Source organism: Trachurus trachurus (assembly GCF_905171665.1).
Source record: "Trachurus trachurus genome assembly, chromosome: 8".
Classification (NCBI taxonomy): domain Eukaryota; kingdom Metazoa; phylum Chordata; class Actinopteri; order Carangiformes; family Carangidae; genus Trachurus; species Trachurus trachurus.
Window position 1 is genome coordinate 21457288 of NC_139905.1, and position 14801 is coordinate 21472088.

At 45.0% G+C, this 14801-nt stretch overlaps 1 protein-coding gene across 1 annotated transcript; it reads right to left on the reverse strand.

The window, feature by feature from the left end:
* Positions 1–959: 959 nt before the first annotated feature.
* On the reverse strand, positions 960–12302 carry LOC310990358 (NACHT, LRR and PYD domains-containing protein 3-like; the record flags this gene model as incomplete). The annotated part of the gene is made up of 9 exons (XM_083977705.1): positions 960–1483; positions 1813–1862; positions 1985–2158; positions 2431–2604; positions 2696–2869; positions 3078–3242; positions 3401–3568; positions 9435–11319; positions 12170–12302. 9 exons carry the CDS (start codon positions 12300–12302, stop codon positions 960–962), a joined length of 3447 nt encoding a protein of 1148 aa, XP_083833831.1.
* Positions 12303–14801: the final 2499 nt, after the last annotated feature.

The window sequence follows — 14801 nt, forward strand, 5'->3', positions numbered from 1 at the left end:
TCAACTCAAGGGGAGTTACACTAACAACGCCTTTGCTGATAACTGAATGGAACGGGAAGATAGGGTGACAAACTAACTTCTACTCCACAGAAAATTGAAAGGTACAGTTGACAGTTTATCTCAAGGAACTTTAGTGTTGAAGCACATCAACAACTACCAAATATACAGATATTCATTCTCATCCATTTTCAAGTATTTTCTGCAGTTCTATAATACATTGGCACACTGGATATATGAACAGTCCAGTCTCCTCATTCTGTGGAAGTGACATATACAGTATGAGCAACATCAACAGATTGTAAAAGCCCGCAGAGAGGCCTCCACAGCTTTAACCTAAGTGCCTATTATATAGTTTCAACAAGTTTTGTGCACATGCTTTATGGATTTCTTTGTTATTGATCTCTGGAAAGATTTTGCTCTCGCTCTAAAAAGTAAATTTAAAAAGAATCACACTAAAACAATAAACTTGCAGAAAAACAAGTTCTGGCAGGTCAGTTTACAAATGAAATGAAACCGCCTAGATACAGTAAGTAAGATAAATGAAACAAGACAGAACTGTTGGCCAGAAAGAATGGAGACCTGCCTGTACAATCTGAGTTCAGTATGTTTCATACAGTGTAGGAGTGTCACTGACAAATAATTATAGAATATACAGTATATTGAAAAGAAAATGTTAAAGATCATAGTATGAATTGCATCGCCATGATGGCACAGAAAAGTTCACATTTACACATTGCAACAGGATGCAAGTGCAGAAATTCCAGCACTTCAAAATACAATTTCCATTACAGCAACACAATCTAAAAAAAAGGCCAACAAGTAAAAATCCAAAGAATAAACTCCCAAACTACAAAAAAAAAAACTATGATAACAATGATTAGAAAATGGCAGCACACTGTTTTTGAATGTAGTCATAAGACATTATGTCAGAATGACTGTTTCATGAACATGTTAGGTTACTATATTTTACAGAGGTAAACTGATGATGGATCCGTTTGCTCCAGACTGAAACCAGGATAGAGTGGCTCAGTGAATGTTGTGCGGGCAGTGTACAGGTGAGTCATTCTATCAGGAAACACCTGAAAAAAGGACAAAATACCTGCTGGCCAGTCCAGGAACACTCCTATTGCACTTTGAGACGTACAACAGTCAATAAACTTTAGACAGGAATTGTTGTGATGAAATGAACCGTCACTAACCCAGCACCAAGACTTTTCATTTTCTCCCAAATTAGTTTCACTTGAACAGTCTGCCACCCTGTCAATACTTTTGTATGCCACTCCAACATCTGTTGAGATGCATTCAACCTCCCAGTAATGGCGACTTGTCAAAACTTCTTCACACAGCACGGTAATTTCCTCAAATCGTTCCGGATGATCGGGATATGGCTGTTTCTCCGTGACATATGATGCCTTTTTGTTATCTTCGCTCAAAATAATCTTCATACCTACTGTATTGACATCCAGAGTTAAATCACAGGCATCTGCAATCAAGACAGAGGAAAATGCGTGAGTGAGGTTTTTGACCTCTGACTGTCTTTGTCATTTTTTTATCATTACATTCAGGATACATCATATTCCTGTAAAAGTATGATGGACAATGTGAAAATGTTCTTTCACCTAACTTCAAACATGATGGTTTTAAGTAGTATTTGATTTTTTTTTTTTTTTACATTTCATTAGCTCTTTCTCTGGTGTAATACTTGTGAAAAGTTTAACTGTAGAACTCTTCACTGTCTTATCAAATAAAGTATCAAAAATGTAATAAATAAATAAATAACTTAAAAAATAATAATAATCATATTCTTCTTACACTGTCTCAGGAGCTTCCAGTCAAACCAGTGTTCTTCATTTTGGTCCACACTAATGGCAAATAGAGAAACAGAAGGTGAAGTAAAAAAAAAAAAATACTGTAACAAATCTAGTGAATCTAGTTGATTATTCTTGGAATAGTGATTTAAAAAAATATGCCTGTCGGAGCATACTTGAGCTCCTCCAGACTGTAGCGTGAATCCCTCCGTATTTCAGTCAGCAGCTTGACTCCTTGATCTGTGAGGTGATTAAAGCTCAGGTCCAGCTCCCTGAGGCTGCAGTGGTCAGACCTCAGAGCTGAGGCCAGGGAGGCACATCCATCTCCTGTCACTTTACAGAATGACAGCCTAAAGAAATCAAATAACTGACATTTTAGGTGTATGCTATACATGCCCTTATTTCTCTCTTATTAACATGACATGGTTCCTATTTTATTAGTCATTGATAAGGATGTCCCTTTGGACTTGCTGACATGAAGCACCATCACACAAGTTGACATTTTGAGAGATGGAGGCAGACCAAATGAAGTACACTGTGTGAAGCAATAGGCTGACTCCAAATGAACTTGTGATAACAATTAATGAAGTCAAATATGTTTGGAGATCTTTGTGACACTGACCTCAGTGTTTTCAAACCACAGTGTGGGTTTCTCAGTGGATTACAGAGTGCCGTAACTCCTGAGTCGTGCAGGTTGTTGTAGCTCAGGTCCACCTCTCTCAAGTGTGATGAGGTGGAGCTGAGTGTTGAAGCCAGCATCTGACAGCCTTTCTCACTGAGTCTGTTGTGACTGAGACTAAATGACAAATGTAGCAATATAACTCAATCATTTAACATAAAATAGAAATTTAGTTTTGCTTGTAAATATAAAGATATGATAACATTACCTCAATACCTCCAGTGTACAGTGCTTGCTCATTAACCCTGCTGAGAGGATGTCCATTTCTGAGTCTTCAAAACAGCAGTAACTTAGTTCCAACTCTTTGAGGAAGCATGGGTCAGATGTAAATCTTGTCACTAACTCCTTACAGATGTTTGTAATCCCCAAATTTCGGTTCAGCCTTTTGCAAAAATGACAAGAAATAACATTTAAATAGAAATGTGTACATGGACCGTGTTTTCCAGTTATCATATATGAAACAATGTCAGCTATAGTATGTATTATTGTAATAGTAATAAAGCTTTAATGATACATCTATCTCTGAAATACATACAATGTATTTCATTTTTTCCATGCCTTAGTCAAGAAATCATCATACTGAGACTAACCTGAGCTTCTTCAGTTTTGGCTGGCAAAGCCCGACAGAAACCACAGAGCATAGTGAGCCATGCAGGATGTTGCCACTCAGCTCCAGTTCTCTCAGATTTGAGATGACTGATTTGACAGCTGAAGCCAAGTTTTCACGGTCTTCTGGACTGGTTTGACCTGAGAGACTACAAATACAGAAGACAAAAAGCAGCTCAAGAGATCTCAAAATTTCAGTGATTTCAAGGAACTTGAATCAAAACTACCATTGATTGTATGAGTTGCAATGTTCATACTAAGGGTTAAAGAATAGACAGAATATATTAGAAATAATAGTTTTACTAACGTAAGTGCCTCCAATTTAGCCTGAGTGTTCATAAGACCTTCAGTGAAGATGCTTGTATGATACCAAACACTATTCCTCAGGTGCAGTTCAGTTAAGACAGAGTTTGGCATTTGAAGAGCTGAGGCGATCGTTCCCAACATCCAATGATTGAGATGCACCCCTGAAATTCTGCAGATGATTAAAAAAAAAGGACAATTTTACAAGATTAAATCAAGTTTTGGGTTGAATTAATCTATGCTAGAATAATACTGTGTATCTGTATATTTTACAATATAAAAAAAAGAAAGAAAACGAGAGTTACAGATGTAACTAAGGTTCTATGAATTCTGGATGACCGCCAGAGACGGTATGAAATACCTGGATAAGCATCACGCGCATGCGCAGATCGAGACATAATACCAACAAAGTCATGTGACCTGGGTGACGTAAGCGACCTGATAAAGGGGCAGGCACCCAGAAATCGTCTCCTACAGAATCTTCTCGTCAAGATTCCGAGTGACAACGAACTCTGGCGGTCATCCAGAATTCATAGAACCTTAGTTACATCTGTAACTCTCGTTCTATTTCATTCTTCCTGACCGCCAGAGACGGTATGAAATACCTGGATGACCCATACCAAAAAAGTCATGAGGAATCCGCACTCACCGAGATTCAGTTGCAGACCGAAGGAACAGACAGGACAGCTGCCGCCACAGGATGGGGAGCGGCAACATTGACTCTGTAGTAGCGGGCAAAGGTACAGGAAGAAGCCCACGCAGCTGCAGCACAGATGTCATTCAGTGGAACACCCTTCAAAGCAGCCCATGACGTGGAGACGCTCCTGGTTGAATGACACTTCACCGGGGGGATCCGAAGGCCCCCGAGCCTGTATGCATGAGCTATGGTATCAACAACCCAATGCGAGAGCCTCTGTTTGGACAAGGCACAACCCTTCCTGTGCCCTCCATGACAGACAAACAGAGCATCAGACTTACGAAAACCAGCAGAAACCTCAATGTACTGTTTCAGGGCGCGAACAGGACAAAGAAAGGTGACACCAGGAGGTAGTTCCTCCACACCTGACTCTGGGGCAAAAGCCACCAAACTGATAGGTTGATTAACATGAAAAGCAGAAAGCCTCTTTGGGAGGAAAGAGGGGTTAGGCCACATAGTAACCCCCAATCCATCAGGAGTCCACCGCAAACACTCACTGGCGATAGACAGGGCATGAAGCTCACCAACCCGCTTCGCAGATGTAACAGCGAGAAGAAAGGCAGTCTTGCAAGACAGCCACCTGAGGTCAGCGTGTTCCAGGGGCTCAAATGGAGGAGAACACAGGGCTTCCAGGACGACAGGCAAATCCCATGAAGGCACCCTAACAGCATGTGGAGGCCGCAATCGGAGAGCACCTTTGAGAAACCTGCCCACCAGAGCATGTGATCCCACAGATTGACCATCCACAAAGGCATGTCGAGCAGAGATGGCAGCAACATACACCTTCATAGTAGAGGCAGCGAGCCCTTTATCCAGCAACGTCTGCAGGTATCTGAGCAGTACAGGTACAGAGCAACGCTCTGGGTCCACATTCTGACCGCCACACCAACCAGCGAAGAGTTTCCAGCGGTTGGCATACAGCAGCCTAGTCGAGGGTGCACGAGCACTGACTACGGTCTGGACAACAGCCTGATCACAAAGATTCAGCAACGAGTCCGGCCCTTCAGGGGCCAGACATGCAACTGGAGGCGTTCCGGGTGAGGATGCCAAATGCTCCCCCCCAACTGTGACAGGAGATCCTGCCTCCGTGGGAGGGGCCAAGGTACCCCGTTGAGAAGCCGATGGAGAAGAGGAAACCATATTCTCCCGGGCCAGAAGGGAGCCACCAGCAACACTGAGTGATTGCTCCTGTCTATCCTGTGAAGCGTCAACATGAGCAGTGGGACTGGAGGAAAGGCATACAGGAGGCGGTCTGGCCAGGAGTGTGCCAGAGCATCCTGCCCCAACGGGCTGGTTGGTTCCGAGAGAGAGAACCACAGCAGACAGTGCGTTGACGCTGCTGAGGCGAATAGGTCGACCTCCGCTCTGCCGAACCTCTCCCATACCATCTGAACCACCGTGGGGTTCAGCCTCCACTCCCCCGGAGGAGGCTTTTGGCGGGAAAGCATGTCTGCGGCTGTGTTCAGCACACCCGGTAAGTGCATCGCCCTGAGACTCGCAAGGCGAGGTGAGGCCCAGTGAAGGAGCCACTGAGCCTCCCGTAGGGAATGTCTGGACCTGGTTCCCCCTTGGTGGTTTAAAATGATAAACCGTCGAGGTGTTGTCTGAGCGAACGAGTACATGCCTCCCTTCCAAAAAAGGAAGGAAGTGCCTGAGGGCTAAGTGTACCGCACGCAACTCCAACACATTTATGTGCTGGAGTCTCTGCTGAGGACTCCAGGTACCCCTGACCGTCCTGTGGTTCCAAACAGCGCCCCAGCCCAAGAGGGAGGCATCTGTTACCACCACCTCCCGACGGGAAGGAAGAGAACCCAAGGGAACACCGCTGGAGAGATAGGCCCTGCTCCTCCAGGGTTTGAGAGACTGGAGGCACTTGTCTGAGACCACCACCATCCTGCCTTGGTGCCTCTTGGGGTCGAGGCCCAAACCATTGACCCACACCTGCAAGGGGCGCAGTGAGAGGAGTCCCAGGGGGACGACCGCTAATGCAGCTGTCAATTTTCCCAGCAGCTGGAGAAACAGACCATATGTCAACCTTATACCTTTCCGAACACGTGAGACAAGGTTGAGGATGTCGTCCACCCTCTGTGGGGAAGGAAAGGCCTTCATCATTACCGAGTCGAGGACAACCCCGATGAACACGACCCGTTGACTGGGAACTAAACAGCTCTTTGCGAAATTCACAGTAAGACCCAACTGGTTCACATGGGTCAAAAGACACGTTGTGTCGCGAATGGCCTGCTCGCGAGTCGCGGAGCATATGAGCCAGTCGTCCAAGTATGGTAGAATACGAACGCCCTTGCTCTGCAGCGGCGAAAGTGCTGCCGCAATGCATCTGGTGAAGATGCGAGGGGCGAGTGAGAGTCCGAAGGGGAGAACACGGAACTGGTACGCCCGTCCCTTGAAGGCAAAACGAAGGAACTGTCTGTGGTGCGGTGCAACTGGCACATGAAAATAGGCATCCTTCAGATCGATGCTTGTGAACCAATCTCCCTCTGAGACCACCTGAAGAACGTCTGCTGTGCGAAGCATATGAAAACGAAGAACCTTTATGAACTGGTTCAGTCGTCTGAGATCGAGGATGGGGCGAAAACCCCCGTCCTTCTTCGGAACAAGGAAATAAGTCGAATAGAACCCTTTCATTCGATCTGAACTTTTTACACACTCGATGGCGCCTTTCTCCAGAAGCACCGAAATCTCCCGTTCGAGAGCCAGAGACCTTAGGGGGTCCTTGACCACAGTCATTCTGACCCCGCTGAACTTGGGGGGTCGACGCCTGAACTGAACACTGTAACCCTTGGAAAGAGTCAACAACACCCAAGGGTCTGAGGTCAGGGCCTCCCACTGGCCTAGATGTTGTGGGGAGAAACGGCTGGTGCCCGGATCTAGGCAGTCAGGTCCGACCCCCGCGGCCTCTGGGCAGCTTGGGGTTTCGGTCCGCAGGTGGTCCGTACCTGGGCGCCCTGTCTTTAGGCGCCCGAAAGGCAGGCTGCTGAGGGGCCCTATGGAAGCGGCCCTGCTGGAACGCGGGGCGGCCGGCTCTTGATTCACCCTGAACATTGGCCGTAGAGCGGGGAGCACTAGTGTGCCTTGGTCTAGGCAATGGTGCCTGGCGTAAGTCAGCAAACTGTTGCTTAACTTTATTCACCTGCACACTGCGCTCCAAAGCCTGCTGGGCCGCAGGTCCAAACATCTGGCCTGGAATGACAGGTAGCGTGCGGAGTGTCTTCCTACATGCTTCCAACAAGGGGGACTGGGCAAGCCACACTTGGCGCCGCGCCAAGGTCAAGGTGGACATCAGTCTCCCAAGCTCTCTGGTCATGAAGGCAAACGCCTGGAGTGAAGCATCACTGAGGCCTTGTGCCTGAGCATCTGCTCCAGCAGTCTGGAGAGTCTGTGACAGAGCCAGAACCAGGTGGGAAAGGGAGTTACCAATACGCCCCATCCGAGCCGCTATATCATAGCTCTTAGTAAGGAGGTCATCAGTTATCCTACACTGTGGGCGTGGACAACGGGCATCAGGTCTGAGGGCTTCATCAGGAGACACTATCAGAGAAGCGATTGAGGCATCAACGGTAGGCATCTGATCCAGACCATATTGGTCGGCGTCCCTCATGGCGGCCAGAGCTCTGCAGTCACTCGGCAGGTGAAGGAAAGTCTTGGGGTCTGGCCAACATCTCTGAAGTTCAGTGATGTATGGCTCAGAGGGTGGAACCCTGAAGGAAGATGGTTGAGGGGCATGTTTGAAGAAAGCATTAGAGGGAGCAGCCTCCACAGGGGCAGCATCTAACCCAAGCCGAGAGATGGCCAGTTGGATGGCCTGTTTAACTGTAGAAAGACTGGCCTCAGCATCCCTCAACGAGTCTGCACCCGACTCATGAGAGTCTGTCACCGAGGGAAGGGGGGATCCTCCCTCCAGTTCCCCCTGTCCCCCTGCTTCATCGTCAGTAAAAAGATTCCCAGAGGCCGCAATAGAGAGCATGTCCTCGTCTTGCTGGCTAGCCACCCGGGGCAAAGAAGCTAGGCTATCACCCTCAGCGTAGCTCCGTGATGGCCTTTCAAGTGGTGGTTCTGAGGCAGCGGTGCAAGCATCCGAGGGACCACCAGGCTGCAGACTAAGAAGGAGGGCCTTAATCTGGGCAAACTCAGAGGCCAAAGTGTCCACTTTAAGGGCCAAGGGTCCATCACCCGTCCGTTTCTTCTTAGTGACGGGGGCATCGTCATGTGTGTGTCCGCGGCGCTTGGGGCCGCCGGAAGGGGGTAACCCAGCCCCAGCAAAGCTTTTATCAAGTTTAGCCAACCTCGCAGTCCTTTCTGCTAATGGCATGCAGGTGCAATTAATGCAAGCGCCTTCAGTCAGTGCTTGCTTAAGGTGTTCAATGCCGAGACACGAAGGGCATTTGTCATGGCCATCCTCTGGGCTCAGAGGAGCCATGCAGGAGATGCAAACACACAACATAGCTACAGAGGCTGTAGTATGGCAGTTGAGCGGGAACACTCAATACAGTCCACAATAAATCAGCAAGTGACGCCGAAAGGTGAGCGGTGTAGCTGCAGGGCGAGAACACCCAGCTACAACCAGCCCAGCACTGTGTCTCAGTGAAAAAATAGCACCAGCGGGTAGCGACGCTGCAGCAGAGCGAGTAACACTCGGCTACGAGTCCGTCAACCCAGCACCTGTAGTGCGTGAAGCCGAAGTTGTAGCAACAGAGCGAGAAACACTCCGCTACAAACAAGCTAACGATGTAGCAACAGAGCGAAAACACTCCGCTAGCCCGACCGGAGCCAACAACCCTCTTTTCTTAAAATTATTTTTTAGCACCGTAGGTAGTGTTTGCTAACCACCGAAACAGCCGTTGGCGTTAGGGAGGCGAAAAACACCTCACGAGGGCAGCAGTAGCAGGAAGCTAGATGGCTAACAAACGAGGTAATCAACCCAGCTGAGCGGAGGCACTTAGCGGGGATGAAGCTCGCCCGCCGGCGATGAAAAACAAGCTACTTACCTGTCGCAGTCCGAGCAGTGGTCGGATATGCACAGCGGGGATGAGCGCCGGATACGCAGCCTCTGGAGGACGAAACCGTAGCTCCAACCGGTCGTGGTTACGAGGCTACTGGCGTATGCGGCAAGCTAACAACAACAACAACAACCTGTGTGTGCGCTAAGGCGAGAAGATGAAAAGGAGACGATTTCTGGGTGCCTGCCCCTTTATCAGGTCGCTTACGTCACCCAGGTCACATGACTTTGTTGGTATTATGTCTCGATCTGCGCATGCGCGTGATGCTTATCCAGGTATTTCATACCGTCTCTGGCGGTCAGGAAGAATGAAATAGAACAAATTACCTTGCTTTCCTGCAGTTCCTCACAGCTGGGACAAGCCGAAAAATTCCTTTCTCTGATGGTCTGTATTTCTTCAGGCTGAATTCATCGAGAGGTGTCCTTGACATCAGAATTGAGTCGGCCAAAGCTGAGCATTGAACAGGGGAGAGCTGTCTTTCTGGACAAGGATCTGGTACAACACAGTGCCGCACAGTGTCATGTAGAGAGTTGTCTTTCAGCTCCATCAGGCACTGTACATGGTTCAGACATCTTTCAGCTGAGCAGTCATCTACATCTACTTCTAGTAGACTTTTCCTAACTTCCTCAACAACTACAGAGTGTTCTTCTGTCTGCTGAATCAGGCCTTGAAGCAGCTCCTGTGTTGATTGGAGGGACATGCCAATGAGGAATCTTAGGAACATGTCCATTTCTCCTGACTCTCTCATAGTTGAGGCAGTTATTGTGATTTCTATCAGCTCATCCAAAGGTAGATCAACTGGATCTGCATCCAGAATGGACTTCAACTCTGGCTCAGACTCTTTCAGCAGGAAATCCTTCAGGATTGGAGAATCTATTTTTTTACTTGCAAAACTGCGGTACACAAAGAGAGCAGCAAAATACTCCTGAACTGTCAGATGCACAAAGCAGTAGAGTTTCTTTCTGTTGAACGCACTTTCTTCTTTGAATACCTCTGTGCACAACCCACAATGCACTCCAGCTTTGTCTATGTTGATGCCATATTTTTCCAGATCATTGACAGTGAAAATGATTTTGCTGTCATGCAGACATTCAAATGCCATCCTGCCTAATTTGAAAAGGAATTCTTCATTTGATTTGAAGATCTCATCTGTGTCTGACTCAACAAGGGTGTCATATTTTTCGGTGGCTACTTTCATCTGGATTGTAAGGAAGTGTGTGTACATCTCAGTCAGTGTAGCAGGTATCTTTATGCTCTCATCTTGAATGTCGCCTTCTTTTGGCACCAGATACTCAAAAACTGTTGCTGCAATCCAACAAAAGATGGGTATGTGACACATGATGTACAAGCTCCGGGACCTTGTGATGTAGTTGACAATTTTTTCAGCAACTGCTGCGTCATCAATTCTCTTCCTAAAGTACTCTTCTTTTTGTGAATCATTAAATCCTCTGACTTCAGTCCACTGGTATACGTACTGACGAGGGATACGATGAACTGCTCTTGGTCTTGACGTTATCCAGATAAGTGCAGAGGGAAGAAGATGTTCCCTAATGAGGTTGGTCACAAGTGCGTCCACCGATGATTCCTCAGTGTCTCTTGTCAATCTTGTGGTTTTTTTGAAATCCAGTTTAAGTTGGCTTTCATCGAGACCATCGAAAATGAACAAAACTTTGTAATTAGCAAAAACTCTTACAATTGCTAGGTTTTTTAGTTCTGGGTGGAATTCTTTCACAAGTGTCACAAGGGTAAATGTCTTCTCTATGACCAGATTCAGCTCCCTGAATGGGAGTACAAAGATGAAGTCCAAGTCCTGATTGGCTATCCCATCTGCCCAGTCAAGGATAAACTTCTTCACAGAGACCGTTTTTCCAATGCCAGCAATTCCTTTTGTCATCACAGTTCTGAAATCTCTCACTTCTCCTTTGTTCTGCCCCGAAGAAACACTATCGTCTGGTGTACTTTTAAAGATGTCATTGCAATTGATTTTTGTACACTTTGTTGTGTGAATCCTTGCCTTGTCTTCAATCTCCCAGATTTCATGTTGTGCATTGACACGTTCACTTTCTCCCTGTATAATGTGAAGCTCTGTGTAAATTTTGTCCAGTGGGTTTTTAATCGCATTGTCTTTTTGTGCCCCTTCAGACTCACAGTTAAGCTTTTTCCTCAGATATTTTTTGTGTTGTTCGATGACTTCTCTGATGACATCTTCTGCTACAATTACCAAAAAAGAGTAAGAAAACAATGCCGTCAAAACTGTAGGTTGTTTCCTGATAAATACAACAATATGTTGAACTGTGTCCTGCATTGGCAAATGTGTTAATGCTTATGTCAGTGTTTTATGGCTGGTTAGTACCGTATTTTCCGCACTATAAGGCGCACCGGATTATAAGACGTACCTTCAATGAATGGCCTATTTTAGAACTGTTTTCATATATAGGGCGCACCGGATTATAAGGTGCATAGAATAGAAGATACTGCAGTCAAACTGGGGTTACGTTATGCATCCGCTAGATGGAGCTGAGTATGAATCAACCAATTAACCAATTGATCCATATATAAGGCGCTTCGTATTATAAGGCGCACTGACGTTTTTTGAGAAAATTAAAGGCTTTTAAGTGCGCCTTATAGTGCGGAAAATACGGTATCTGAAATGATGTTGCATTATGTTTTAAATGAACACATATTCTGTAGAATAATGTATATTCTGTAGAATGAATGTATATACAAGTATGATGTATGATGTGTAATGATGTATACATATATGATATGTAGAAATGTGGGTAATATGATTAGTATGTGAACAATTAATATAACGAAGAATGAATGAATGAAGAATGAATGAAGCACAGTAACTCGTTTTGTTATGTTAAGCATATCGCTCACTTGTTTTTTTGTTTTTAATTTTTATAATGTTTATGTTTTGTGTTTTCAACTGTATATTTGATACTGTTGGACCCCATGAAGAATAGCTGTGGCTTTGCTGCAGCTAATGGGGATCTTAATAATAAACAATAATAATAAACAATAAACATCAAAAATCACATACTCACTACTCACGTACTTTCACATGTTGCTGGCTCAATGTCTTGGAGAATCCTGAAGAAGGTTGATTTGGCCTTTATTGTACTGAGAGCTCCTAAGAGCACCCTCATCTGCTCCATACTGGTTCCAGCAGCACGGATGTTGGCGTACATCTCTTTATGGAGTACATCTTGTTGGTGCATCCTATCTGCTATTAGCATTACCAAGGTGACGTTCTGAATAAGGTCAGCCCTGTTGTCGTCCACCCAGTTAGCATCTTAACAAAGACAATAACGCATAATGGCACATTTTAATGGCATCAAATTTTGGAGGTGAGTACCTACTACAATGTTTGAAACATGCACTTAATTTTCCTGCAACGTGTAATTTTACAATGTTTGTTTAACTCACTCACCTTTCTCCTCTGTGCTGACTGGATCAAGATCTTGTGTTTCAAAGCTGCACCGACTAACAAATGACAAAATCAGTCATGTTTCACAGTATGAACAGTTGACAATGCTTGTTACCATTAGTATTTTCATATTTTATTGTATTTATCAAATGTACACAGATAAAATAGGCTACTTGTTTATACAGAAATAATGTTTTAGTGTTAAAGTCAATATGTATGGAAGCCGAGAACGGCCACGTATAGATTGAGCAGCAAGTAATTACTAACATTACCTTAGCTGAAGCAGCCGGCTAGATTGGAGTTGGCCAACCTCTGTTTAGTAGCTCCTTAAAGGGGACCTTATGTTAATTTCAGGGGCTTTTAATGTGATATTAGGCCTCAGTGGATCATTATTGAGAGTTCCGGTCAATAAAAGAAACTCCTTACTTATTGCATACAAGCTGTCTGTGTACTCCTCCACTGTTGACTGCTCAGTGCAGCGGAAATAAGGACAACATGAACCAGCTTGCAATTGTCTGAGATCTACACATGGTTCTGGATAATTATCCCACAAAAACAAAAGTCTTCTGTTATATCCGTAGATGCGGTTAGTTGAGTTAACTTGCACTAGACCTGCTTGCTACTGTACCAACATACAGAGGCTAACCCAGGGGTTCCCAAAGTGGGGCATTGTGTCACGAGGCACCACGAGTGGGGTCGCAAGATGATTTCCAGAAATCAAATAATGTTTGAAAATTATTAGAAATACTGCATTTTAGCTGTAATTGTAAAAAACAAACAAAAAAAAAGGCTACTAAGTAGGCTAGTTAAAATCAAAAATAAAACGATGCAACAAATTTTTCTTCTAATCTTTAGATGCCTATTGTGCGAAACATTGATGATCTCCAAGTGACCATCTTCAAAGTTAAACCATCTCATTAGGTGAGATTTAACGCTGAAACAAAGTAATTCCCAAAATGTAAATTTGCACAACAACAATGTTCACATGTTTACTCAGTACTATGGTTTGTGGATATTACTTTGACTGAGATATTCTTCTTCTTAATGTGTCAAAATTAAGTTTGCAACTTTGCACATGACAGCAATGATACAGGCTACTCATAAATTACATGGATTAGATAACTGAGGTATTCTGCTTTTATCTTAGAGTAAATAGCTATATGTAAAATCACATCCTTGTTGTAAGGCTGTTCTGTTTTTTGTGTAGTCATTATGCCCTCCAGGGATAGTGGGGGTCACAGTCTATGGCACCATTATTTTGGGGGTCGCGGGCTGAAAGGTTTGGGAACCCCTGGGCAACTGTTAACTTCCTGTAAAGTTGCGTTCACACCGGACCTTTTATTTTTGTCGCTATCGCTTGTCTCACTCGCTCTGTCACTCAGCTGCAGTCGCTTGTCATTCAAGCGATTCCAGTGAATTTCACCTCGCTCAGAGTCACTCTTTTCTATTGGTCCAGCATGGCTGACATTGTACCTGCCGCCGTTTACCAGTTGTGGAAGTCCCACAAGCGCCATACAACGTCAAGCTGGCTTTGCTCTGCTGGAGTTGTACCTATTACGTTTCCATGATTTCAGTAGTTGTCATAGTTACACATAGATTACGGCAGCCAATCAGCGCTGAGCTACAAGCGACTGACAGCCAGAGACATGGGACTTCTCATCTCGCCTGAGCGATTAATCGCTCAGTTGCTCATTTGCATTGATTTAATATGTAAACTTGTCGCCAGCGACACAAATAAAAGGTCCGGTGTGAACACACCTAACTCTTTCGCGACCATTGACGAGTTAACTCGTCACAGCCTGCCGAACGTTCAGGACCATTGACGAGTTAACTCGTCAAAACCGTTTTTTTTTTTTACAGATTATGTAAATTATTTTTATGTTTTTTTTACAGATTATGTAATAGACACTCTCAGCTTTACATATCAGAGGACTACCAACCTGTGTGTGAACATGGTAGTCCTCTGATATATAAAACTGTTTTAAACTACAATCAAAACATAATGGTTTTTATAAACTGTGTGATCTTGGTTTTGTTTTGAGTAATCGGTCTCCTTGAATGCTGCTCTGGGGACACAGTGTAGCGTGCTGTACGGCTGTCGCTACACCATGCTGCCAACTTGGCGAATCTGGCGACTTTCCAAACCCTCTTGGCGACTTTTTTTTGTCAAAAGCGACTAGCGACAAATCTAGCGACAAATCCCGGTGCTGTCACAAACGTATCTGGTTTGGAGATTCGGACCTGAAAGCCCGTTATCACT